The 27,055-nt window shown below is 42.2% G+C and overlaps 1 protein-coding gene across 3 annotated transcripts in view; it reads right to left on the reverse strand.

Annotated features, from left to right (window-relative positions):
• dock11 (dedicator of cytokinesis 11) overlaps positions 1 to 27,055 on the reverse strand; it is a 112,508-nt gene that overhangs the window by 14,186 nt on the left and 71,267 nt on the right. For all 3 annotated transcript variants that reach the window (XM_014206851.3, XM_014206849.3, XM_082977476.1), the window contains 8 exons: positions 25,797 to 25,939; positions 23,000 to 23,115; positions 22,681 to 22,818; positions 20,698 to 20,880; positions 19,996 to 20,109; positions 15,420 to 15,635; positions 4,665 to 4,722; positions 2,948 to 3,054 (listed from right to left, as the gene is read on the reverse strand). In XM_014206851.3, the coding sequence (XP_014062326.3) occupies positions 2,948 to 3,054; positions 4,665 to 4,722; positions 15,420 to 15,635; positions 19,996 to 20,109; positions 20,698 to 20,880; positions 22,681 to 22,818; positions 23,000 to 23,115; positions 25,797 to 25,939 (1,075 nt within the window). The remainder of the gene's footprint in view (positions 1 to 2,947; positions 3,055 to 4,664; positions 4,723 to 15,419; positions 15,636 to 19,995; positions 20,110 to 20,697; positions 20,881 to 22,680; positions 22,819 to 22,999; positions 23,116 to 25,796; positions 25,940 to 27,055) is intronic.

The following is a 27,055-nucleotide window of genomic DNA, read 5'->3' on the forward strand; positions in this document are numbered from 1 at the left end:
GCGAGTGGTACTCAGTGATGTGTTGTGTTGGATTTGCTCATACATAACACTTTGTATTCAGGACATTTTTTGCTGTTTTACTTTAGCGTCTTATTGTAAACAGAATGCATGTTTTGGAATATTTTTTATTCTGTACAGGCTTCCTTCTTTTCACTCCAATTTGCATACCGCCCAAACAGATCCACAGATGATGCAATCTCTATTGCACTCCACACTGCCCTTTCCCACCTGGACAAAAGGAACACCTATGTGAGAATGCTATTCATTGACTACAGCTCAGCGTTCAACACCATAGTACCCTCAAAGCTCATCACTAAGCTAAGGAACCTGGGACTAAACACCTCCCTCTGCAACTGGATCCTGGACTTCCTGACGGGCCGCCCCCAGGTGGTGAGGGTAGGTAGCAACACATCTGCCACGCTGATCCTCAACACTGGAGCTCCCCAGGGGTGCGTGCTCAGTCCCCTCCTGTACTCCCTGTTCACCCACGACTGCATGGCCAGGCACGACTCCAACACCATCATTAAGTTTGCTGACGACACAACAGTGTTAGGCCTGATCACCGACAACAACGAGACAGCCTATAGGGAGGAGGTCAGAGACCTGGCCGGGCGGTGCCAGAATAACAACCTATCCCTCAACGTAACCAAGACTAGGAGATGATTGTGGACTACAGGAAAAGGAGCACCGAGCACGTCCCCATTCTCATTGACGGGGCTGTGGTGGAGCAGGCAGAGAGCTTCAAATTCCTTGGTGTCCACATCAACAACAAATTAGAATGGTCCAAACACACCAAGACAGTGGTGAAGAGGGCACGACAAAGCCTATTCCCCCTCAGGAAACTAAAAAGATTTGGCATGGGTCCTGAGATCTTCAAAAGGTTCTACAGCTGCAACATCGAGAGCATCCTGACCGGTTGCATCACTCCCTGGTACGGCAATTGCTCGGCCTCTGACCGCAAGGCACTTCAGAGGGTAGTGCAAACGGCCCAGTACATCACTGGGGTAAAGCTGCCTGCCATCCAGGACCTCTACACCAGGCGGTGTCAGAGGAAGGCCCTGAAAATTGTCAAAGACCCCAGCCACCCCAGTCATAGCCTGTTCTCTGTACTACCGCATGGCAAGCGGTACCGGAGTGCCAAGTCTAGGACAAAAAGGCTTTTCAACAGTTTTTACCCCCAAGCCATAAGACTCCTGAACAGGTAACCAAATGGTTACCCGGACTATTTGCATTGTGTGCCCTCCCCCTGCCCCCCCCCCCGCTACTCTCTGTTCATCATATTTGCATAGTCACTTTAACTATACCCACATGTACATACTACCTCAATAAGCCTGACTAACCGGTGTCTGTATATAGCCTTGCTACTGTTATTTTCAAATGTCTGTTTACTGTTGTTTTATTTCTTTACCCACCCACCCACACCTTTTTTTTAGCACTATTGGTTAGAGCCTGTAAGTAAGCATTTCACTGTTAGGTCTACCTACACCTGTTGTATTCGGCGCACGTGACAAATAAACTTTGATTTGATTTGAGTTAGATTAACTAGAATGTTGTTGATCTATCCTTAGTTTTCTCCTATCACAGCCATTAAACTCTGTTTTAAAGTCACCATTGGCCTCATGGTGAAATCCCTGAGCGGTTTTCTTCCTCTCCAGCAACTGAGTTAGGAAGGATGCCTGTATCTTTGCAGTGACTGGGTGTATTAATACACCATCCAAAGTGTAATTAATAACTTCACCATGCTCAAAGGGATTTTCAATGTCTGCTTTTTTTTTACCCATCTACCAATAGGTGCCCTTCTTTGCGAGGTATTGGAAAACCTCCCTGTTTTTTGGGGTTGAATCTGTGTTTGAAAATTGCTGCCTGACTGAGGGACCTTAAAAAAGGTAGTCATTAAAAAAATCATGTTAAACACTATTATTGCACAGAGTGAGTCCATGCAACTTATGTGACTTGTTAAGCACATTTTTACTCCTGAACATATTAAGGCTTGCCATAACAAAGGGGTTGAATATTGAAAACATTTCACCTTTTTGTTTCTTATTAATTTGGAAACATTTCTAAAAATATAATTCCACTCTGACATTATGGGGCATTGTGTGTAGGCCAGTAAAACTCAATTTAATCTATTTTAAATTTAGGCTGTAACACAACAAAATGTGGAACAAGTCAAGGGATGTGAATACTTTCTGAAGGCAAGGTAAACAAGATAAGCTAAATACGGCAGTTCTAATATTGAAAGAGAATAATAAAACATGAGCTCACACACAATCATTAGAATGACCATAGGACTTGGCAAGATAGCACAAACAGATTTGGGACCAGATCAGGAGCTACAGTCAGGCCAAGCCAAAATCAACAGCTGTTATAATATGAAAAAACTATCAACCACGAACCAGAGATGAATCAACATGCTATATCAACCACCGGAGCCTTCTATTTACAGTTAATTAAAGGTAGAGTCAGCGATATGACGTAGATGCACAAAGTAAACAGCATAGTGGGTTACTGTCCGCAACATCTAAGAGCGTTACATTTACATTTTAGTCACTTAGCAGACGCTCTTATCCAGAGCGACTTACAGTAGTGAATGAATACATTTCATTTCATGCATATTTTTGTTTTTTTGTACTGGCCCCCTGTGGGAATTAAACCCACAACCCACAACCCTGGCATTGCACACACCGTGCTCTACCAACTGAGCCACAGGGAAGACAGAGTTGGAGCCAGAGGCTAAACTTCTCCTCTGTTCTGATCCCATGGCTACCATGTTGTAAGAGCGTGAAACGAAACCGTGCAGATACTGTGTGTGACTGTGAGAGCAAAGTCTTGCTGACTCTGCCATTAACTATGTGGTTATAACCGTATGAAGATAAGATTGTCATTATATCATCACAAACGTGCACGCACACACACCCACCCACCCACCCACCCACACACACACAACCTCTGTGTAGTAGACATCCTGCATTCCTGTGTCTTCCTTCATGGCGGCCTCCTCTTCGATGTTCAGAGTGATCCTCTTGAAGGCTGCCAGGCCACTGGGGAACATCTCTGAAAGAAAAACAACAGTAACAATAGCAACAAAAGACAGACCTCCAGTCCCTATATTTTACGTCATTCTTTCACCAAATATTGGGTGTAGGAGGGGAGTAGACCGCACTTCAGCCAACATGAGACGAGGCCCAGCACATCATTTAGGAGAGGCATTCTCCGACTGTGTTGCTGCTCCAAGTGACGTTCTTTGTTACGGTGTCAGTGGTTGATGTATTAAAGGATTTCCAGTAAATATATGGAGCATGTATTAAATCATGAACAAGAAAAGCAATGACACTGTAGACGTTGTGATTATGATTCAGTTAAATGGGTGTATTTATTTTGGACCTGTTGCTGGCCAGACTGAAAGATAAGATGTTGTTTTTCGTGCTGTGATATCATGCATCAGTTCCCTGTCGGCTCGCTTTGTTTGGAAATTAGTTAGACAGCTCCCCTCGGACTGCCACACAGAATAAATATGAGCCTGCGCCGAGAAGCACGAGATTAACACCACTCAACTTTCTACAGTTTTCCCCTTTAGTTAACACTATCAACATTTCACTCTACTGTGTAATATACAGAAAAGAACGAACTATGCAAGATTCACAGACCGGTGCGCCATAACCAATCAGAGCTGCAGTAGGCCTATATGCAAATAGCCATTGCCATATATGGATCTTTGCCATTCACTTTGAACTGGACTGTGTTTACAGCATGAGCGGTCCTGAGTAGATGCGCTTGTTTTGAGATCAAAGTGAGAGCTGCATGTAGCCACGTGTGCACATTTGTTCATATTCTTTGCTAGTTAGTGAGTTAGTAGCCCAGATATAGCTAATTTCTAGTCAGCAATGAGGGAGTGGTCGCTTCCTACAAGAACACAAAATGAGTACATTGCTAGCCATCTTTGAAAAGTGAGTCAAGTAAAGAGCTTTTTTATGTCATAAAGGGGCAGTGTTGTATTTTCAGAAGGCTTGAATGAGCTAGGTAGTCAACAGGCAGAGTGTAGCATATTTATCAGATTCTCTGTAATAATGGTATGGCAATAAAAATAAAATTGTATTTTGTAAAGGGGTTTCTTGCATCAAACAACAACATTTTCAGTCACCTCCTTGTCTGAAGGACAAGTGGATAAACAGGTTAATGTCAAGCCCTGCATGTTTTTATTTAAAAACATTTTTTTTTAAGTCTCATGGAATGTAGGCCTACATTGAACATGCGGGTACAACCTCAGTGTTCACAGTAAACGTGCGACGGGAAGTTGCACAGAATATTCACATAATTCAAGTTTGCGCACCAGCGCACCTGAAATTTGCTCAGTGCGGAATTTCTTTGGAGGGAACATTGGGGACAGGGTTGTTAAGTACAAAGGATCCCAGCTGGACAAAATAAAGATCTTATAATAGGCTAATACAGGTGCCACGGCTTTAGTCCATTGTGGAGTAAACAGAATGCCAACATGCTGGTGTTTATTTAAAAAAAAAAGATATAATTAAGTTTTAACAAAAGTAATACCTCTAATAATAATGTCAAAAGACAATGTGAATTGACAATAATGTAACACTGTAAAGTGTTACACAAGTGGAGCGAAACGAGTTGCATAAATGGGAGGTGAGGAAAGACAGTCTTACTTTTCCTGTTGAGGTATTCTGCCACCAGTGCAGCAACATGGATGTAACACATAGCAGCCTGTGGAGACACACCAAACAGTGGTTACTGGGGTTAGGGTTGTTAAGCACTCAACTGATACAGGCAAAAACCTAGAGTACAACTTTACCCACACCCACATGTAAACACAAGAGAATACAAAACACACACACACAACCTGTTTCATAACGTGTTGAGTCATCGAGAAGTAGGAAGACTTGGCCTTAACCATGAACCTGCCTGACAACAGAGGCTTTTAGACCAAATTCACTGTCTGGTTACAGCAGTTCTAAACCCAGAGGTTTTTAGACCAAATTCACTGTCTGGTTACAGCGGTTCTAAACCCAGAGGTTTTTAGACCAAATTCACTGTCTGGTTACAGCGGTTCTAAAACCTGACGTTTTTAGACCAAATTCACTGTCTGGTTACAGCGGTTCTAAAGCCAGACGTTTTTAGACCAAATTCACTGTCTGGTTACAGCAGTTCTAAACCCAGAGGTTTTTAGACCAAATTCACTGTCTGGCTACAGCAGTTCTAAACATAGAGGTTTTTAAAACAAGTTCACTGTCTGGTTTCAGCGATTCTAAACCCAGAAGTTTTTAGACCAAGTTCCAGAAAACCATTACCTTCCTAGACTCTAACAAACACTTGGGAGAATTCCTGGATACTCCAACACCCCCTCCCCCCTATGTGCAATTTTTTAACATTTTATAATGCTACTGTGGGTAGCGTTAATTAGCACTAGTCGGCTGTACCTTTGCCAAAACGCCGGTATTTTTCATCCTATAGCTTGTCCTCCATCTTCTTTTTAATAGTGAGCCAACAGGTTTTCAACACTTATTTCCATGACTGATCAAAACAATTTTTTTCATGACTCTCTCTTGTCCCTCTGTAGCAGACATACAGTGAGCAATATGTGTGGAACATCAAATCGCAATAAAATTGCAGTACGGAATCTCAATACAATTGTAAGAATCACAATACATATCGAATCGGCACCTAAGTATCATGATAATATTGTATGGTGAGGTCCTTGGCAATTCCCAGCCCTAAAAGTCTGTGATTGGAATGCTTTGTTACAGACATTTACATAGTGTACATATCAGATTCCTTCTGCACAGCATACAAACTTAAAAAGACAAAGTTCAAGTAGAGTGCTGGAATATTCAGTTCTAACTGCCACATGATGTAAGTCATTGGCGTTAACTCAAGCATACTGTATTTTCCACTGATACAATTATATGTGCCAATAAAGTGTTATTTCCTGAGCATGTTGAATCCTTTAGTCATATTGGTTGTGATCAACAGGCACCCTATTCTCTATATACAGTAGCTAGTGCACTACTCTTGACTATGGCCCTGGTCAAAAGTAGTGCACTATATAGGGAATAGTCATGTGAGGTCACCATCTTAGCTATGTTTATTTGAAACTAAATTCTAAACCAATATTGACAGTCAGACACTGGCACACAGCCACAGCAGTATGAGTCTTGGTTAACACTAACTGCTTAAGTATTCAGTGTATGAAGAAGCCACAAACAGACAGACAGAGAGAGAGTGAGAGTGAGAGAGCGCAGGCTCCCTGATGGATGAACCTAATGTCAATAGTTCCTCAGGGCTGCAAATAAAAGGCATTGTACAAACCACCTCAGCATACAGCACAGTTACAACTTACAAATATATGCTTAGCAAAAGCTTTTATGCAAAGCGACACACAGTACAGTAAGTGCATCCATTATTAGTATGTGTATGTGACCCCTGCGGGAATTGAACCCACAATATAAAATGTTGTGCAACAAGAATGGGATTCGAACCAACACGTACAGAGAACAATGGATTAGCAGTCCATCACCTTAACCACTCAGCCACCTCGTCCCCTGAGCACCGTCCTAAAAAAAGAGTTGGCTCATGTCCCAATGCCCTGCAGGACACAGTGTGGACTTTGTACTGACCCAGAGTCAGATATCTGTATTGTGTTTAGTGTTGCACGGTATAACTTCTGTACTTTTTAGATACTAGAAAATTAAAAACGGTTCAGTACTAGAATTTCTGTTACTTTCGGTACTTCTGTCAAATGTGTCTCACGGATCAACTCTGTCTATCATCACAGCTGATGTCCCCCTTATAGTGCAAAAGCACCGTGACTGCTCCACTTAACCTGTACTGGGTGTCTGGGCTGCATCATGTTAGTGCCCAACTCATGCTGCAGAAGTTAACAAACTTGAATAATGCGACAATACATGTCGAAATGTTGAAACTGTTAATTACTGTTCGCAAAACAATGTCAAAGCTGATTCAAAGCTGATTGCCACTTAAAATTGGTCTCTCTATCAGCCAAGCTCTACTGACTCAGCGAACTGACTTGCCTCGTGTATGACGTCATTACTTGTTAAAGAGACAGCATAAACTTTATATAACATAAGCTACTTCTATGCAAATGTTGTTGATTAGCACAATAAAATAAGTCTGAAATGGAAGGGAAAGAGATTGTTTGTCATATATTCAGTGTATTTGACAATACAGCATTATTATCATATATATTTGTTCTATAACACAATGCATGCATACACTCCTATTGAATATGCATTTAACCTGTATTGTGACTAGACCTAGTTACCATCTTGATTTACCCAGTTTATCAATAGAGATGTACCATTCAAATACATTATTACCATTATGTTGTTATGTAGTTAGATTGGTAAAAAAAACAAAAAAAAAACAGTTGAAATCGAAAGTTTACATACACCTTAGCCAAATACGTTTAAACCCAGTTTTTCACAATTTCCAACGTTTAATCCTAGTAAAAATTACCTGTCTTAGGTCAGTTAGTATCACCACTTTATTTTAAGAATGTGAAATGTCAGAATAATAGTAGAGAGAATGATTTATTTCAGCTTTTATTTCTTTAATCAAGTTCCCAGTGGGTCAGAAGTTTACATACACTCAATTAGTATTTGGTAGCATTGCCTTTAAATTCTTTAACTTGGGTCAAACGTTTCAGGTAGCCTCCCACAATAAGTTGGGTGAATTTTGGCCCATTCCTCCTGACAGAGCTGGTGTAACTGAGTCAGATTTGTAGGCCTCCTTGCTCGCACATGCTTTTTTAGTTCTGCCCACAAATTTTCTATAGGATTGAGGTCAGGGCTTTGTGATGGCCTCTCCAATACCTTGACTTTGTTGTCCTTAAGCAATTTTGCCACAACTTTGGAAGTATGCTTGAGGTCATTGTCCATTTGGAAGACCCATTTGCGACCAAGCTTTAACTTCCTGACTGATGTCTTGAGATGATGTTGCTTCAATAGTTTTCCTACCTCATCATGCCATCTATTTTGTGAAGTGCACCAATCCCTCCTGCAGCAAAGCACCCCCACAACATGATGCTGCCACCCCCGCGCTTCACGGTTGGGATGGTGTTCTTCGGCTTGCAAGCCTCCCCTTTTTTTCTCCAAACATAACGATGGTCATTATGGCCAAGCAGTTCTAGTTTTGTTTCATCAGACCAGAGGACATTTCTCCAAAAAGTACGAGCTTTGTCCCCATGTGCAGTTGCAAACCGTAGTCTGGCTTTTTTATGGCAGTTTGGAGCAGTGGCTTCTTCCTTGCTGAGCAGCCTTTCAGGTTATGCCGATATAGGACTTGTTTTACTCTGGATATAGATACTTTTGTACCCGTTTCCTCCAGCATCTTCACAAGGTCCTTTGCTGTTGTTCTGGGATTGATTTGCACTTTTCGCACCAAAATACGTTCATCACTAGGAGACAGAACGCGCCTCCTTCCTGAGCGGTATGATGGCTGCGTGATCCCATGGTGTTTATATGTGCATACTATTGTTTGTACAGATGAACATGGTACCTTCAGGCATTTGGAAATTGCTCCCAAGGATGAACCAGACATGTGGAGGTCTACAATTATTTTTCTGAGGTCTTGGCTGATTTCTTTAGATTTTCCCATGATGTCAAGCAAAGAGGCACTGCGTTTGAAGGTGGGCCTTGAAATACATCCACAGGTACACCTCCAATAGACTCAAATGATGTCAATTAGCCTAACAGAAGCTTCTAAAGCTATTACATCATTTTCTGAAATTTCCCAAGCTGTTTAAAGGCACAGTCAACTTAGTGCATGTAAACTTCTGACCCACTGGAATTATGATACTGTGAACAGTAAACAGTTGTTGGAAACAGTTGTTGGAAAAATGACTTGTGTCATGCACAAAGTAGATGTCCTAACCGACTTGCCAAAACTATAGTTTGTTAACAAGAAATTGGTGGAGTGGTTGATAAACGAGTTTTAATGACTCCAACCTAAGTGTATGTAAACTTCCGACTTCAACTGTATATACAGTACCAGTCAAAATTTGGACGCAGATACTCATTCCAGGGGTTTTCTTTATTCATACTATTTTCTACATTATAGAGTAATAGTGAAGACATCAAAACTATGTAATAACACATATGGAATCATGTAGTAACCAAAAAAGTGTTAAACAAATAAAAATATATTTTATATTTCAGTTTATTCAAAGTAGCCACCCTTTGCCTTGATCACAGCTTTGAACACTCTTGGCATTCTCTCAACCAGCTTCATGAGGTAGTCACCTGTAATGCATTTCAATTAACAGGTGTGCCATATTAAAAGTGAATTTGTGGAATTTCTTTCCTTCTTAATGCGTTTCAGCCAATCAGCTGTGTTGTGACAAGGTAGGGGTGGTATACAGAAGATGGTCTTTTATAAAAGTGTACTAAGTCCATAATATGGCAAGAACAGCTCAAATAAGCAAAGAGAATCAACAGTCCATCATTCATTTAAGACATGAAGGTCAGTCAATCTGGAAAAGTTAAACATTTTTGAAAGTTTCTTCAAGTGCAGTCACAAAAACCATCAAGCGCTATGATGAAACTAGCTCTCATGAGGACCGCCATAGGAAAGGAAGACCCAGAGTTATCTCTGCTGCAGAGGATACATTCATTAGAGTTACCAGCCTCAGAAATGGCAGGCCAAATAAATGCTTCACAGAGTTCAAGTAACAGACACATCTCAATATCAACTGTTCAGAGGAGACTGCGTGAATCAGGCCTTCATTAGCGAACTGCTGCAAAGAAACCACTACTGAAGGACACCAATAAGAAGAGACTTGCTTGGGCCAAGAAACATGAGCAATGGACATTAGACCGGTGGAAATCTGTCCTTTGGTCTGATGAGTCCAAATTTTTGATTTTTGGTTCCAACCGCCGTGTCTTTCTGAGATGCAGAGTAGGTGAACGGATCATCACCGCATGTGTGGTTCCCACCTTGAAGCATGAAGGAGGTGGTGTGATGGTGTGGGGGTGCTTTGCTGGTGACACTGTCCGTGATTTTTTTTAGAATTCAAGGCACACTTAACCAGCATGGCTACCACAACTTTCTGCAGCGATACGCCATCCTATCTGGTTTGCTCTTAGTGGGACATCTTAGAAACTTTAGCACTGACCCATACACTAACACACACACACCAAACACACATACATACACTGAGTGTACAAAACATTGAGAATGACTTCCTAATATTGAGTTGCACCCCCTTTTGCCCTCAGAACAGCCTCAATTCGTTGGGGCCGCATGGATGCTGGCCCATGTTCACTCCAATGCTTCCCGCAGTTGTGTCAAGTTGGCTGGATGTCCTTCGGGTGGTGGACCATTCTTAATACACACATGAAACTGTTGAGCGTTGTGGTAGCAGGATTACAAGATTATGTTATATTTATGCACCAAATGGTTGCTTTATGAAATAGAGTAAGGGTCTTAGGACTCTCTCTCTCCCTTTCTGAGTTAACTGAGAGAGGTCTTATGAAGCTTGGGCTGGCAACTGTAAAGAGATCAAATCAAATTTTATTAGTCACATGCGCCGAATACAACAGGTGTAGACCTTACAGTGTAATGCTTACTTACGAGCCCCTAACCAACAGCGTAGTTAAAAAAAAATATGGATAAGAATAAGAGATAAAAGTAACAAGTAATTAAAGAGCAGCAGTAAAAAATAACAATATATACAGGGGGTGCCGGTACTAAGTCAATGTGCGGGGGCACTGGTTAGTTGAGGTAGTTTGTATACATGTATGTAGAGTTATTAACGTTGACTATGCATAGATGACAACAGAGAGTGGCAGTGGTGTGGAGAGGGGAGGGGGCAATGAAAATAGTCTGGATAGCCATTTGACTAGATGTTCAGGAGTCTTATGGCCTCTTGGACCTAGACTTGGCGCTCCGGTACCGCTTGCCGTGCGGTAGCAGAGAGAACAGTCTGTGACTAGGGTGGCTGGAGTCTTTGACCATTTTTAGGGCCTTCCTCTGACCGCCTGGTATCAAGGTCCTGGATGGCAGGAAGCTTGGCCCCAGTGACGTACTGGGCCATTCGCACGACCCTCTGTAGTGCCTTGTGATCGGAGGCCGAGCAGTTGCCATACCAGGCAGTGATGCAACCAGTCAGGATGCTCTGTGCAGCTGTAGAACCTTTTGAGGATCTGAGGACCCATGCCAAATCTTTTCAGTCTCCTGAGACGGAATAGGTTTTGTCGTGCCCGCTTCATGACTGTCTTGGTGTGCTTGGACCATGCTAGTTTGTTGGTGATGTGGACACCATGGAACTTGAAGCTCTCAACCTGCTCCACTGCAGCCTTGTTGCTGAGAATGGGGGCGTGCTCGGTCCTCTTTTTCCTGTAGTCCACAATCATCTCCTTAGTCTTAATCACGTTGAGGAAGAGGTTGTTGTCCGGGCACCACATGGCCAGGTCTCTGACCTCCTCCCTATAGGCTGTCTCGGTGGTCAGTGATCAGGCCTACCACTGTTGTGTCATCGGCAAATTTAATGATGGTGTTGGAGTCGTGCCTGGCCGTGCAGTCATGAGTGAACAGGGAGTACAGGAGGGGGCTGAGCACGCACCCCTGAGGGGCCCCTGTGTTGAGGATCAGCGTGGCAGACATGTTGTTACCTACCCTTACCACCTGGTGGCGTCCCGTCAGGAAGTCCGGGATCCAGTTGCAGAGGGAGGTGTTTAGTCCCAGGGTCCTTAGCTTCTTGATGAGCTTTGAGGGCACTATGGTGTTGAACGCTGAGCTGTAGTCAATGAATAGCATTCTCACATAGGTGTTCCTTTTGTCCAGGTGGTAAAGGGCAGTGGATCTGTTGGGCGGTATGCAAATGTGGTATTTGATATTTTATTAGGATCCCCATTAGCTGTTGCAAAAGCAGCAGCTACTCTTCCTGGGGTCCACACCCAACATGAAACATAATACTGAATGACATAACACAGAATATCACTAGACAAGAACAGCTCAAGGACAGAACTACAGTTGGTCTAGGGTTTCTGCGATGATGGTGTTGATGTGAGCCATGACCAGCCATTCAAAGCACTTCATGGCTACAGACGTGACTGCTACGGGTCGGTAGTCATTTAGGCATGCTACCTTAGTGTTCTTGGGCACAGGCACTGTGGTGGTCTGCTTAAAACATGTTGGTATTACAGACTCGGAAAGGAAGAGGTTGAAAATGTCAGTGAAGACACTTGCTAGTTGGTCAGCGCATGTTAGCAGTACACATCCCGGTAATCCTTCTGGCCCTGCGGCCTTGTGAATGTTGACCTGTCTAAAGGTCTTACTCACATCAGCTGCGGAGAGCGTGATCACACAGTCTTCCGGTACAGCTGGTGCTCTCATGCATGTTTCAGTGTTATTTGCCTCAAAGCGAGCATAGAAGTAGTTTAGCTCATCTGGTAGGCTCGTGTCACTGGGCAGCTCTCTTCTGTGCTTCCCTTTGTAGTCTGTAATGGTTTGCAAGCCCTGCCACATCCGACAAGCGTGAGAGCCGGTGTAGTACGACTCGATCTTAGTCTGGTATTGATGCTTTGCCTGTTTGATGGTTTGTTGGCGAGCATAGCGGGATTTCTTATAAGTTTCCGGGTTAGAGTCCCGCTCCTTGAAAGCGGCAGCTCTAGCCTTTAGCTCAGTGCGGATGTTGCCTGTAATCCATGGCTTCTGGTTGGGGTATGTACGTACGGTCACTGTGGGGACGACGTCATCGACTTATTGATGAACCCAATGACAGATGTGGTGTACTCCTCAATGCCATTGGAGGAATCCGAGAACATATACCAGTCTGTGCTAGCAAAATAGTCCTGTAGCTTAGCATCTGCTTCATCTGAACACTTTTTTATTGATCTAGTCACTGCTTCCTGCTTTAATTTTTGCTTGTAAGCAGGAATCAGGAGGATGGTAAAATAGCACCGACAGAGATGGTCACCTCGCTTCGTGTTCTTAGGAAACTATGCAGTATTTAGTTTTTTAATGTATTATTTCTTACATTGTTACCCCAGGAAATCTTAAGTCTTATTACATACAGCCTGGAAGAACTATTGGATATAAGAGCAACGTCAACTTACCAACATTATGGCCAAGAATACAACTTTCCCGAAGCAGATGCTCTCTTCGGACCACCACCCAGGACAATGGATCTAATCTTTTGAGCTGACCGAAAACAACGGCGACGCAGAAGGGGCAGACGGAGAGGTCCCTCTGGTCAGGCTTCGTAAACGGGCACATCGCTCACCGCTCCCGAGCATACTACTCGCCAATGTCCAGTCTCTTGACAACAAGGTAGACGAAATTTGAGCAAGGGTTGCCTTCCAGAAAGACATCAGAGATTGTAACATTCTCTGTTTCACAGAAACATGGCTCTCTCGGGATATGTTCGGAATCGGTCCAGCGACTGGGCTTCTCCATGCATCGCGCCGAAAGAGATATTCACCTCTCTGGGAAGAGGAAGGGTGGGGGTGTATGCTTTATGATTAACAACTAATGGTGTGATCATAACAACACACAGGAACTAAAGTGAGAGGCTAGTCAGTTTTGCCACATGGAGGGCGAAGGAGAGCTTTGTATGCTTCTCTGTGTGGAGTATAGGTGGTCCAGGGTTCTTTTCCCTCTGGTTGCACATTTAACATGCTCAAGAAATTTGGTAAAACTGATTTAAGTTTCCCTGCATTAAAGTCCCCGGCTACTAGGAGCGCCGCCTCTGGGTGAGCATTTTCTTGTTTGCTTATGGTGGAATACAGCTCTTTCAATGCTATCTTAGTGCCAACCTCTGACTAAGGTGGTATGTAAACAGCTACGAATAATACAGATGAGAAATCTCTCGGTAGGTAGTGTGATCTACAGCTTATCATGATATACTCAACCTTAGGCAAGCAATAGCTCAAGACTTCCTTAGATGTAGTGCACCAGCTGTTATTTACAAAAAGACATAGTCCGCTGCCCCTTGTCTTACCAGACGCCGCTGTTCTATCCTGTCGGTACATCGTATAACCAGTCAGCTGTATGTTGATATTGTCGTTGTTCAGCCACGACTCAGTGAAGCATAAGATGTTACAGTTTTTAATGTCCCGTTGATAGTTTAATCTTCCCCGTAAGGCGTCGATTTTATTGTCCAAAGATTGCAAGTTTGCTAGCAGAATTGAGGGAAGTGGGGGTTTATTCGATCGCCTTCAAATTCTCAGAAGGCAGCCCACTCCCCGGCCTCTCTTTCTCCGCCTCCTCTTCTCGCAGATCACGGGGGTCGGGGCCTATTCTCGAGGGAGCCGTATATCCTCCGCCTCGGGCTCATCAGAGTCGTGAAAGGATTATGCTAGTCCGTGGTGAGTAATCGCAGTCCTGATGTCTAGAAGTTATTTTCGGTCATAAGAGATGGTAGTTGCAACATTATGTACAAAATTTGTTTAAAAAAAAGTTACAAACAATGCAGATAGGGGGCACGTAAAATGTCTACCTTCTGCTCCGGCACCATCTTTCCACTCTAGCTTCCTACAGTTAGTCTAGGCGTATGGTCAAGAAAATGGGTTTTGTTAGGGATAGCTTGAGCTGACAATGGCTTGGTGATAAAAACCTAAAGTTGGCATTTCATAGACAAGATATGGTGTGTGTGACCCGTGATAGAGATAGTCTGGAAGAATTTAGAACAATGCCTCATTGTCTCATCTTCCTGGCATCTGGGAAACTAAGCTGGGTTGGGGGTAAAACACCATCCAGTGTACATAACCAAGGTGGTTTACGGGAGTTTGAACCAGTCTGACTAAGCATTTTTAGGTCCTATATAACACCTGTTTTTTCATTATCAGTTAAGCACTCGGCAACACACTTCAGAGTGTGGGTTCGACGGTTTCGTTATTGCAATAATTCATCATTATTAAATAAAGATAATTCTTTAAAGAAATGACCAAGTCGCTCTCAGTACTGAATTTCCATGACAGCGTGAAAAACCCAGCAGCGTTGCAGTTCTTGACACAAACCGGTGTCCCTGGCACCTACTACCATACCCTGTTCAAAGGCACTTACATCTTTTATCGCCCATTCACCCTCTGAATGCCACACATACACAATCCATGTCTCAATTGTCTCAATGCTTAAAAATCCTTCTTTAACTTGTCTCCTCCCCTTCATCTACACTGATTGAAGTGGATTTAACAAGTGACATCAATAAGGGTTCATAGCTTTCACCTGGGTTCACCTGGTCAGTCGTTGAAATGTTGTTGAAAGAGCAGGTGTTCTTAATGCTTTATACACTCAGTGCACATAAATACATGTTTATATATTGTACAACATTATTTGGGTAAAAGGTCAAAGGTGTTTGAGAACATGTAGGACAGTACCCATAGACATACATACATATTCACATACAGATAGTCATACATATTTCTATACATCACTGACTGTACCTCTGAGAGATCTCCATTCTTGATGTGTGCCCGGGCCATGCTGTCCAGCCAGGTGCGTCGTAGCTCGGGGGTGGAGGCGTAGGAGCGTGCCAGGCTGTATTGCAGGTCCAGCAGCATCTCTGGGTCCTTCTCATGCTCCCTCATCTGGGCCGTGGCCATCAGCACCGTCCGGATACGCTTGGTCAGTCCCTTCACCTCCCCAGGGAACGCTGTCGACTGGACACACACACACACACACAGAGTGAAGTAAGTGACATTTAAAAAATGTCACTCCGTGATAAGTCACTGACTCAAAGCCACAAGAGGGTAGAACACATTTAAAAAAGTTGCTTGTTAGGGGCAGCTAGTTGCAGGAATAAAGTATGTATGCTTTTGTCCTGACTGTTGATCTGGCTGTGTCAAAACTACAGTCAGATTTTATAGGAATACCTTGCTGATTTAAAACTTGTGCTTACTACGGGCAAAAACGGAATACATGTTGTTTTTAAACTCTCGTAAGAATGTTTCAGTTGAACTAAATGTTCACTCATTAGATGGTTCTCCAATCGAATGTGTTCCCGCATATATTTACAGTACCAGTCAAAAGTTTGGACTGGTTCAAGGGTTTTTCTTTATTTTACAAATTTCTACATTGTAGAAGAATAGTGAAGACATAAAAACTATGAAATAACACATATGGAATCATGTAGTAACCAAAAAAGTGTTAAAATGTATTTTAGATTCTTCAAAGTAGCCACCCTTTGCTGCCTTGATGACAGCTTTGCACACTCTTGGCATTCTCTCAACCAGCTTCACGAGGAATGCTTTTTCAACAGTCTTGAAGGAGTTCCCTCATATGCTGAGCACTTGTTGGCTGCTTTTCCTTCACTCTGCACTCCAACTCATCCCAAACCATCTCAATTGGGTTGAGAAGGATAACAGGAGGAAATGTGGATGGTGATAGAAGGTTGCCTATAAGTTCTGGAGGAGAGCCACATTCATGGTTCGAAAAGCAAAATTATACTCTAAAGTTGTTTGAACATGATTTGTGTGTATTAGCAGTAGCAATAAGGAGAGAGGTTGGTTTATGCCCTATTGGGGTGGGGAACCGTGACATATTATGTGGAAATAGGAAGACAACTGTGAATAATTTTGCTAATGTGTGTTGTCAACAACAGGGATATTTGAAGCGTGACACTGGTATAAGTGTCACGTCCTGACCAGTGAAAGGGGTCATTTGCCTTAGTAAAATGGTCGGGGCGTGGCAGGGGGGTTGTTTTGTGTGTTTTGGGTTTTTGGTTCTAGGGGAATTTGTTCTAGTTTTCTATTTCTATGTTTCGTTTTCCATGTTTGGCCGAGTATGGTTTCCAATCAGAGGCAGGTGTCTTTCGTTGTCTCTGATTGGAAGCCATACTTAGGCAGCCTGTTTTCCTTGGGGTTTTGTGGGTGGTTATTTTCCGTTTAGTTATTGTACCTGACGGAACTTTTGGTCGTTTGGTTATTTTGTTTAAGTGTTCTCTTAAAATATATTAAGAATGAGCACTATCCACGCTGCGCCTTGGTCTGTTCAATACGACGCTTGTGACGATAAGACATTAGGTCTCCCGTATTCTCCAGTAGTAGATTGGCAGATGCTTCATATTGGTTGTAATACAAGGTATACGGTGCCTTGACCAATTAATAGGCACAAAGACTATAACTACTCCCCGGGGAAGTGGGTATCATTACTTTGGAAAATTGTTAATAGAGGGCGTGTGTTAGAGCCATGAGTGAGGAAATCTAGACAACATCGAGAGCGGCACAGAAATAACCACCATTGAAATGGCATCCGTGGTTTCTGACACTCCGGTAAAAGGGGGAACAGAATAGGAAAACTATAGCAAAGCCATAGAGGCGCAATTTCAGTTTAATCCACCAGAAAAGACAGAACAAATAATACAACAAATATTGTGGTTATACTCAAATATACTAATTGATAAAAAAACGTTATTTTTCGATAACATTTATATAACATTTGTATAATCTTTGTAAATTATATCATAAATAGGACTGGTGGAGTTTTTAAAATTTATTTGACATTTATTTAACCTTTATTTAACTAGGCAAGTTAGTTAAGAAAAAAATTCTTATTTACAATGACGGCCTACCAAAAGGCAAAAGACCTCCAGCGGGGACGGGGGCTGGGATTTAAATTTAAAAAAAGTTTTATATACAAATGAATCAAAAAAAAATTGATGGGAGGGGTTGAATGGAGCTGAAGGGTGGGTCTAATAACAACAATATAATTATAAAATATATTGTGTCTGTAAAATGTATATAGGTTCAGAACTTTTGTGAAATAGCACAGTTACAAATATATGGCAAATAGAAATCAAACTGGATGGACATCAGAAATAGAGGAAGGCCAGGACTAAAAACAAACAAAATATAACTATTGTAAAATAGATTGTGTCCGTAAAATGTATATAGTATGTATAAGCTGGAAGTAGAAGCCTAAGTGTTGTTGTTAAATAGTTTACTCCAATTAGAGGAGAGGTGGTAGGGTTTGCGGGAAACAATAAAGGAACATATATTTAAAAAGAATATGTATTTATATACACTACCGTTCAAAAGTTTGGGGTCACTTAGAAATGTCCTTGTTTTTGAAAGAAAAGCAACTTGTTTTTGTCCATTAAAATAACATCAAATTGATCAGAAATACAGTGTACACATTGCTAATGTTGTACATGAGTATTGCAGCTGGAAACGGCTGATTTTTAATGGAATATCTACATAGGCGTACAGAGGTCATTATCAGCAACCATCAATCCTGTGTTCCAATGGCACGTTGGGTTAGCTAATCCAAGTTTAGCATTTTAAAAGGCTAATTAATCATTAGAAAACCCTTTTGCAATTATGTTAGCACAGCTGAAAACTGTAGTTCTGATTAAAGAAGCAATAAAACTGGCCTTCTTTAGACGAGTTGAGTATCTGGAGCATCAGCATTTGTGGGTTCGATTATAGGCTCAAAATGGCCAGAAACAAAGCACTTTCTTCTGAAACTCGTCAGGCTATTCTTGTTCAGAGAAATTAAGGCTATTCCATGCGAGAAATTGCCAAGAAACTTAAGATCTAGTACAACGCTGTGTACTACTCCCTTCACAGAACATCGCAAACTGGCTCTTACCAGAATAGAAAGAGGAGTGGGAGGCCCCGGTGCACAACTGAGCAAGAGGACAAGTACATTAGAGTGTCTAGTTTGAGAAACAGACACCTCACAAGTCCTCAATTGGCAGCTTCATTAAATAGTACCCGCAAAACACCAGTCTCAACGGCAACAGTGAAGAGACAACTCCGGGATGCTGGCCTTCTAGACAGAGTTCCTCTGTCCAGTGTCTGTGTTCTTTTGTCCATCTTAATCTTTTATTTTTATTGGCCAGTCTGAGATATGGCTTTTTCTTTGCAACTCTGCCTAGAAGGCCAGCATCCCAGTTGAGGACCTCACAAGTCCTCACAAGTCCTCAACTGGCAGCTTCATTAAATAGTACCCGCAAAACACCAACGTCAACAGTGAAGAGGCGACTCCGGGATGTTTTATTGTTTGCATTATCTTTTACCAGATCTAATGTTATTATCTCCAACATTAATTTCACATTTTCACAAACTTCAAAGTGTTTCCATTCAAATGGTATCAAGAATATGCATATCCTTGCTTCAGGTCCTGAGCTACAGGCAGTTAGATTTGGGTATGTCATTTTAGGCGAAAATGGAAAAAAAGGGTACAACACCATTCTTCATAGTGCATTTGCATCGGAGTCATTTAGCAGGTGCTCTCATCCAGTGAGACTAAAGTGTATTCACAGGCAAAATCACAAGGCATCCAACCATGGTCATCTGCTCGACTCAAGACTGCATTAGCCCAATGAGCTAAAGCCTATGCATTAGGCTAGCTCTGGGAGCTAACACGAGTCTTAAACATCTCAGACACATATGCATTTCAACATATTACAGACTGCAGCAAGACTTCGATCATGTACACATCTTATGTTGAAATCTCTCTTTCCAAGTCAACAGTAAAGTTAATATCTGACAGAGGAACAACCCAAGAAGATAAACAAATTGCAGTATGACTCATGAAAGAACCAGACAGTGCAGTATATCTGTCTCATTGACACACCTTTGAACCTCATTATGGAGAGTCCCACACTGTTCCTGTGGTTTTGACGCTGCCTACAGCAGGACTGTCTGTACTCTACACTAGGTTAGCTTCATCCCACAGCTGCTTTGTCACTGTTGGAGAACTAGTTGTTGAATGAAGATGGAAGAGGTACAGGGCGAAAAACAGACCCAAGGGGATGAAACCCCAACAGTCCGAAGGAAAACAAACTATATTTGCACACAGGTCTGGTAGTTAGAAAGGGCCTAAAGCAGACCTCTGCTTACATATTATAATATTCTATTGTAGGGTTACCTTAAAGTTTTCGTGACTGTTGTCGCTGTTGTTGACTCAAGACCATGCCTTACGAGATAAAGCCTAGCAATTACATAACCCTGGGAGCTAACTTAAGTCATAACCACCTACAACAAATATACATTCCAAGCTTTTCCTAACTGTTACCTTCATTGCTTTGTCGCTGTTGGCAAAGTTGTTGATGATGGAGAGGGACTCCTGGAAGCGGGAGCTGCCAGTCAGCGCCACGTCTGAGATCAGCTGGCTCACCGCGATGATGATCTGGACCAGGAAATAGGAAGAGTGGAGAGAGGAACAGATGTGAACACAACACCTCCATCAAATGGATGCGTTATGGGATGGAAATTGGAATCAGTGACTAACTTCACCATGGATGATGTAGTTGATATGAGTCCCGTGACACTTTGTGAAAGCATGGAGTAGGTCTCTGACACTTAACCGATTGTTAGTGGAGGTTAGGAAACTAAGCAGGCGGTCTGTATTTAATTCACATTCTTTGGTCAGATTATCAAAGCAATCTAAGTACTGTGATGTCAAATCTGCATTGACTTCAGTTTCCAGCTGTTCTATAGCCTTTCCTACTAACTGTTCATAGTAACTGTTTATGTTTGTGTGAACATTAAATATATTTGTGTGAGGGGAGTTTGTGCATGATTAATAGCTGAAACTGCACAGCGAGGACTAATGACCTTGGGGATAGTGATTAGTTGAAGTGTTTTGATTACATAATCATAACAGTGATGGACTGCTGATGATACAATAACAGAATCAGCATTGCATTGTGCAGTTGACTAAACAATCAATGACAGTTGGCAGTTCCTTGCCGTTCAGGGGGATGTTGTATCTGACCTGTAGGTGAGTGCGTAGGAAGGTCTTCCTCTTGGTGTACTCATAGTTGTTCCTCATCAGCAGGTAGAGTAGAGCGGAGGCCTCAGCCCGCAGCAGACCCATCTTAGACACACAGCACTTCAGAACCTCGTAGCACAGAGCCGCACACAGAGTCACGCGGCCCTTGAACAAAGCCGCTGGGAACTGCCAACAACAAAATACCAACGTTACGAGGCAAGCAGTATTTTGGTAATAATATCAATATTTATATACAGTATACATTGTATGTAGTAATGAAGTACATTAAAACAAACATTTAATAAGCCATAGCAAAAATCCATATTTAATCCATTATCAATGAGAATGCAATTTGAGCACCTGGGGCTATTTTCCATCTATAAATCACCTGATTACTTACAGTGGGGAAAAAAAGTATTTAGTCAGCCACCAATTGTGCAAGTTCTCCCACTTAAAAAGATGAGAGAGGCCTGTAATTTTCATCATAGGTACACGTCAACAATGACAGACAAAATGAGAAAAAAAATCCAGAAAATCACATTCTAGGATTTTTTATGAATTTATTTGCAAATTATGGTGGAAAATAAGTATTTGGTCACCTACAAACAAGCAAGATTTCTGGCTCTCACAGACCTGTAACTTCTTCTTTAAGAGGCTCCTCTGTCCTCCACTCGTTACCTGTATTAATGGCACCTGTTTGAACTTGTTATCAGTATAAAAGACACCTGTCCACAACCTCAAACAGTCACACTCTAAATTCCACTATGGCCAAGACCAAAGAGCTGTCAAAGGACACCAGAAACAAAATTGTAGACCTGCACCAGGCTGGGAAGACTGAATCTGCAATAGGTAAGCAGCTTGGTTTGAAGAAATCAACTGTGGGAGCAATTATTAGGAAATGGAAGACATACAAGACCACTGATAATCTCCCTCGATCTGGGGCTCCACGCAAGATCTCACCCTGTGGGGTCAAAATGATCACAAGAACGGTGAGCAAAAATCCCAGAACCACACGGGGGGACCTAGTGAATGACCTGCAGAGAGCTGGGACCAAAGTAACAAAGCCTACCATCAGTAACACACTACGCCGCCAGGGACTCAAATCCTGCAGTGCCAGACGTGTCCCCCTGCTTAAGCCAGTACATGTCCAGGCCCGTCTGAAGTTTGCTAGAGAGCATTTGGATGATCCAGAAGAGGATTGGGAGAATGTCATATGGTCAGATGAAACCAAAATATAACTTTTTGGTAAAAACTCAACTCGTCGTGTTTGGAGGACAAAGAATGCTGAGTTGCATCAAAAAAACACCATACCTACTGTGAAGCATGGGGGTGGAAACATCATGCTTTGGGGCTGTTTTTCTGCAAAGGGACCAGGACGACTGATCCGTGTAAAGGAAAGAATGAATGGGGCCATGTATCGTGAGATTTTGAGTGAAAACCTCCTTCCAACAGCAAGGGCATTGAAGATGAAACGTGGCTGGGTCTTTCAGCATGACAATGATCCCAAACACACCGCCTGGGCAACGAAGGACTGGCTTCGTAAGAAGCATTTCAAGGTCCTGGAGTGGCCTAGCCAGTCTCCAGATCTCAACCCCATGGAGGGAGTTGAAAGTCTGTGTTGCCCAGCGACAGCCCCAAAACATCACTGCTCTAGAGGAGATCTGCATGGAGGAATGGGCCAAAATACCAGCAACAGTGTGTCATTGCCAACAAAGGGTATATAACAAAGTATTGAGATAAACTTTTGTTATTTACCAAATACTTATTTTCCACCATAATTTGCAAATAAATTCATAAAAAATCCTACAATGTGATTTTCTGGATTTTTTTTCTCATTTTGTCTGTCATTGTTGACGTGTACCTATGATGAAAATTACAGGCCTCTCTCATCTTTTTAAGTGGGACAATTGGTGGCTGACTAAATACTTTTTTCCCCCACTGTATGTGATCTCCCGCCTTTAAAGTTATGAGTCTTTTTGTTCCCACCTTGTTCATGAAAGCCCTGAGGGAGGCGAAGACGTGTTTGAGGGCAGCCTCTGATTGGCCGACTTTCAGAAAGTTCAGATAGATGTCAAAAACCTTCTTCATCAGGGGATTGTGGCCGTCGCTGTCCAGCAGCTGGTTCTGAGGACAATCAATCAGTCAATCAATGGATCCACCAAAAAAATCTAGATAGTTTTCAAATACCAACCAATCATTCACATGATCTGATGCTAACATCATTTGAATTTGAACTAGTCCATAACTAGGGCTTGGAATTGTTTTTGGTCAGGTCATGTGTTCAGTAAAGAGGTCTAGTACTGACCTTGAAGCACTGAGTGAAGTGTGAGAGGACGTCCAGTACACTGAGGCAGGCCTCGGTAGAAATATTACCCTCCAACAGAGCCTGGTGGTGGACCTCTGCCTCCGAGGGACCAGTCCCTGGGACCACACACCAGGAAAGAAGGAGGGGGGAAAAGAGAAAAAAAGAGAGGGGGGGAAAGAGAGAGAGAGAGAGAGAGAGAGAGAGAGAGAGAGAGAGAGTCAGAGGACATCTACAGGCCATATACTACAGTGGAATATTGGGATGGCTCAGTATCAAATTGGGACGGTGAATTGTATATCAGAGTAGCACCTAAATAAGAGTGTAAGAGAAGACAGTGGCAAGTGAATATCATGATGATATATAAATGATATTATGTAAACCTATTGCATATGTTTTGGAGGGCTCATAGTCAAGCTATAGCAGCGAGTGAACCACAATCTGGGCTTACAGGAGACGTTGAATATGGTGATTCTCCTTTAAGCCCAGGAAGCAGCCATTCAACTTGCTATACTTACCAATGAATTCTGCTGAGCAACTATCGTCATTACTGCTGTTGCGCTCGGTATGTAGTTCCAAAAAAGGTCTAAATAAAAAGTTACATGCAACCGGATTTTTTTTTTTTTTTTTTGCAAGTGTCCATGTGCCAACTCCACCTCTTCTGCACCTCCAATAAAATCACTCATTACTGCCACGCACAGGTCATTGATTTGATCACCTACAACACTGTATGAATGTCATATCAATCTGTTGTTTCACCCGCGTTACACAAAATGCAATAATAAATAGATTCAGTAGACAATATAGGGTGTTTTTACAGTGATTGTATATTTATAGATAGGCTTTATTTAGTGTATTTTAATTACATTACTAATATTGCTGGAGGTGCAGAAGAGCTGGATCATGCACACCGGCTAAAAATAAATATTTGTATTATTTCCAGACAGGCATTTTTTCAGCTGCGTGTAACTTTTTATTTAGACCTAATGACGATAGTTGCTTAGCGAAACTCCATTCTTTGGTAAGTACCGAACGTATTTTGACATTATCAAGCTTGAAAAGCTGGTGAATGGCAAGTTTAAAGGAGAATCACCATATTCAATGGCTACTTTGCAAGCCCAGATTATGGTTTAAGCAGTAAGTACAGTATACAGTTGAAGTCGGAAGTTTACATACACCTTAGACAAATACATTTAAACTCAGTTTTTCACAATTCCTGATGTTTAGTCCTAGTAAAAATTACCTGTCTTAGGTCAGTCATGATCACCACTTTATTGTAAGAATGTGAAATGTCAGAATAATAGCAGAGAGAATTACTTATTTCAGCTTTTATTTCTTTCATCACATTCCCAGTGGGTCAGAAGTTTACATACACTCAATTAGTATTTGGTAGCATTGCCTTTAAATTGTTTAACTTGGGTCAAACGTTTCTGGTAGCCTTCCATAAGCTTCCCACAACACATTGGGTGAATTTTGGCCAATTCCTCCTGAGAGAGCTGGTGTAACTGAGTCAGGTTTGTATTGGCCTCCTTGCTCGCACAAGCTTTTTCAGTTCTGCCCACAAATTTTCTATAGGATTGAGGTCAGGGCTTTGTGATGGCCACTCCAATACCTTGACTTTGTTGTCCTTAAGCCATTTCGCCACAACTTTGGAAGTATGCTTGGGATCATTGTCCATTTGGAAGACACATATGCGACCAAGCTTTAACTTCCTGACTGACGTCTTGAGATGTTGCTTCAATATATCCACATAATTTTTCTGCCTCATGATGCCATCTATTTTGTGAAGTGCACCAGTCCCTCCTGCAGCAAAGCACCCCCACAACATGATACTGCCACCCCCGTGCTTCACGGTTGGGATGGTGTTCTTCGGCTTGCAAGCCTCCCCCTTTTTTCTCCAAACATAACGATGGTCATTATGGCCAAACAGTTCTATTTTTGTTTCATCTGTCCAGAGGACATTTCTCCGAAAATTACAATCTTTGTCCCCATGCAAACCGCAGTCTGGCTTTTTTATGGCGGTTTTGGAGCAGTGTCTTCTTCCTTGCTGAGCAGCTTTTCAGGTTATGCCGATATAGGACTTGCTTTACTGTGGATATAGATACTTTTGTACCTGTTTCCTCCAGCATCTTCACAAGGTCCTTTGCTGTTGTTCTGGGATTGATTTGCCCTTTACGCACCAAAGTACGTTCATCACTAGGAGACAGAACGCGTCTCCTTCCTGAGCGGTATGACGGCTGTGTGGTCCCATGGTGTTTATATTTGCATACTTTTGTTTGTACAGATGAACGTGGTACCTTCAGGCGTTTGGAAATTGCTCCCAAGGATGAACCAGACTTGTGGTCTACAATTTCCTTTCTGAGGTCTTAGCTGATTTCTTTTGATTTTCCCATGATGTCAAGCAAAGAGGCACTGAGTTTGAAGGTAGGCCTTGAAATACATCCACAGGTACACCTCCAATTGACTCAAATGATCTCAATTAGCCTATCAGAAGCTTCTAAAGCTATGACATCATTTTCTGGAATTTTCCAAGCTGTTTAAAAGGCACAGTCAACTAAGTGTATGTAAACTTCTGACCCACTGGAATTGTGATACTGTGAATTATAAGTGAAATAATCTGTCTGTAAACAATTGTTGGAAAAATGACTTGTGTCATGCACAAAGTAATTTGTGGAGTGGTTGAAAAAAAAAGTTTTAATGACTCCAACCTAAGTGTATGTAAACTTCCGACTTCAACTGTATGTGCAAACTTACAGTTTGAGAGAGGGAAGTGGGAAGGGATAGCATCATATTTATGTACCTATGTTGAGTGTGAGAGAGGTATCCATGGTGCTGAACTGCTGAAGCCTGCTCTGCATTAGGCCGGCTCTGCAGCGCATCACAGGCATGGTCTGGGACTTCCTGTCTGAAGAGAACAGCTTGGACACCCAGGCATCCTGACTCCTATACACACACACACACACACATTACTATAAGATGGGTGGAGAGAGACAATGACTATGATATAATGTATTGGCAGGGAACACCCAGGTGTCTTGACTAGGGCTGTGGCGGTATGTAAAGAAAATGTAGTCTATTTCAGAAGAACAGAATAGTATACTTTGAGTTGTCCTTATGTTAGGTCCTCATCTGGCTATGCCATATGGCTGTGGGCTACACTAGTTCATTTAGCAGACAAGATTTGCATAGAAGTCCATGGCATTATTTTATAGTATGAAGAATACATTTGAACGAAGCTGAATAAAATTGAAAGGATATTTTCTCCAAACGATCTGAGGGAGTGTGCACATGCGGCTATTTTGTGTTGAGCAGTTAACAAAGAAATAGGTACTCTTCATTTATAGTTATTAATGTAACTTTAGTTATTCTACAAACGTTGGGCTATATGTATTGATTTTTAATAAATGCATAATGCGACTCTAATGATGATTTGAAGTAAGTCGCATGAAAGACATGAGCTCTGCTTTGTTTTTTGCGCAGGCTATACACACTACACAAGTCACTTATTCACAATTTGACAAGCACTTGATAATGCCTCGAATTTCCCGGCAGGATCCCCTTTGTGTAGCCGCAATGCCCCTGGAAAAAATCCATACCTTTTGCGGCCAGTGGCCGTTGTGCCCTGGGGCTGAATATTATAATTAGAATTCCCTTCTCCCTGAGTGCTGCCTGCTCCGAAGTACCTCTCACTCACATGGCTCTCCATCATGTGATCAGGTCTTTCTCACAGGCCACAAGTGAAGACAGACACATCAGGGATGCAACTGCACTCGTCCTTATCCAATTCCGAAGTGCATATTAAAGATATTGGAAGTACTGTCCACATTTACTTTTCGTCAGCCAACAAGATGAGTAAGCCTAACGAACAGCAAAAGCACGAGCAAAAGTTGACCTATTCTATTCTGTGCGCAGTCTGGGACAGTTGTGGGATGCAATAGATCCCAAATTAATACAACCACTAGCATCAAAAAAACTTTTTTACACAATGAGGCTGACGCAACAGATCGAACATTTAGCTTAAAATGTTGATAGCCTAATAGTTTATTTCTTCACATTATA

Source organism: Salmo salar, chromosome 07 (assembly GCF_965601325.2).
Source record: "Salmo salar chromosome 07, fSalSal1, whole genome shotgun sequence".
Taxonomy (NCBI): domain Eukaryota; kingdom Metazoa; phylum Chordata; class Actinopteri; order Salmoniformes; family Salmonidae; genus Salmo; species Salmo salar.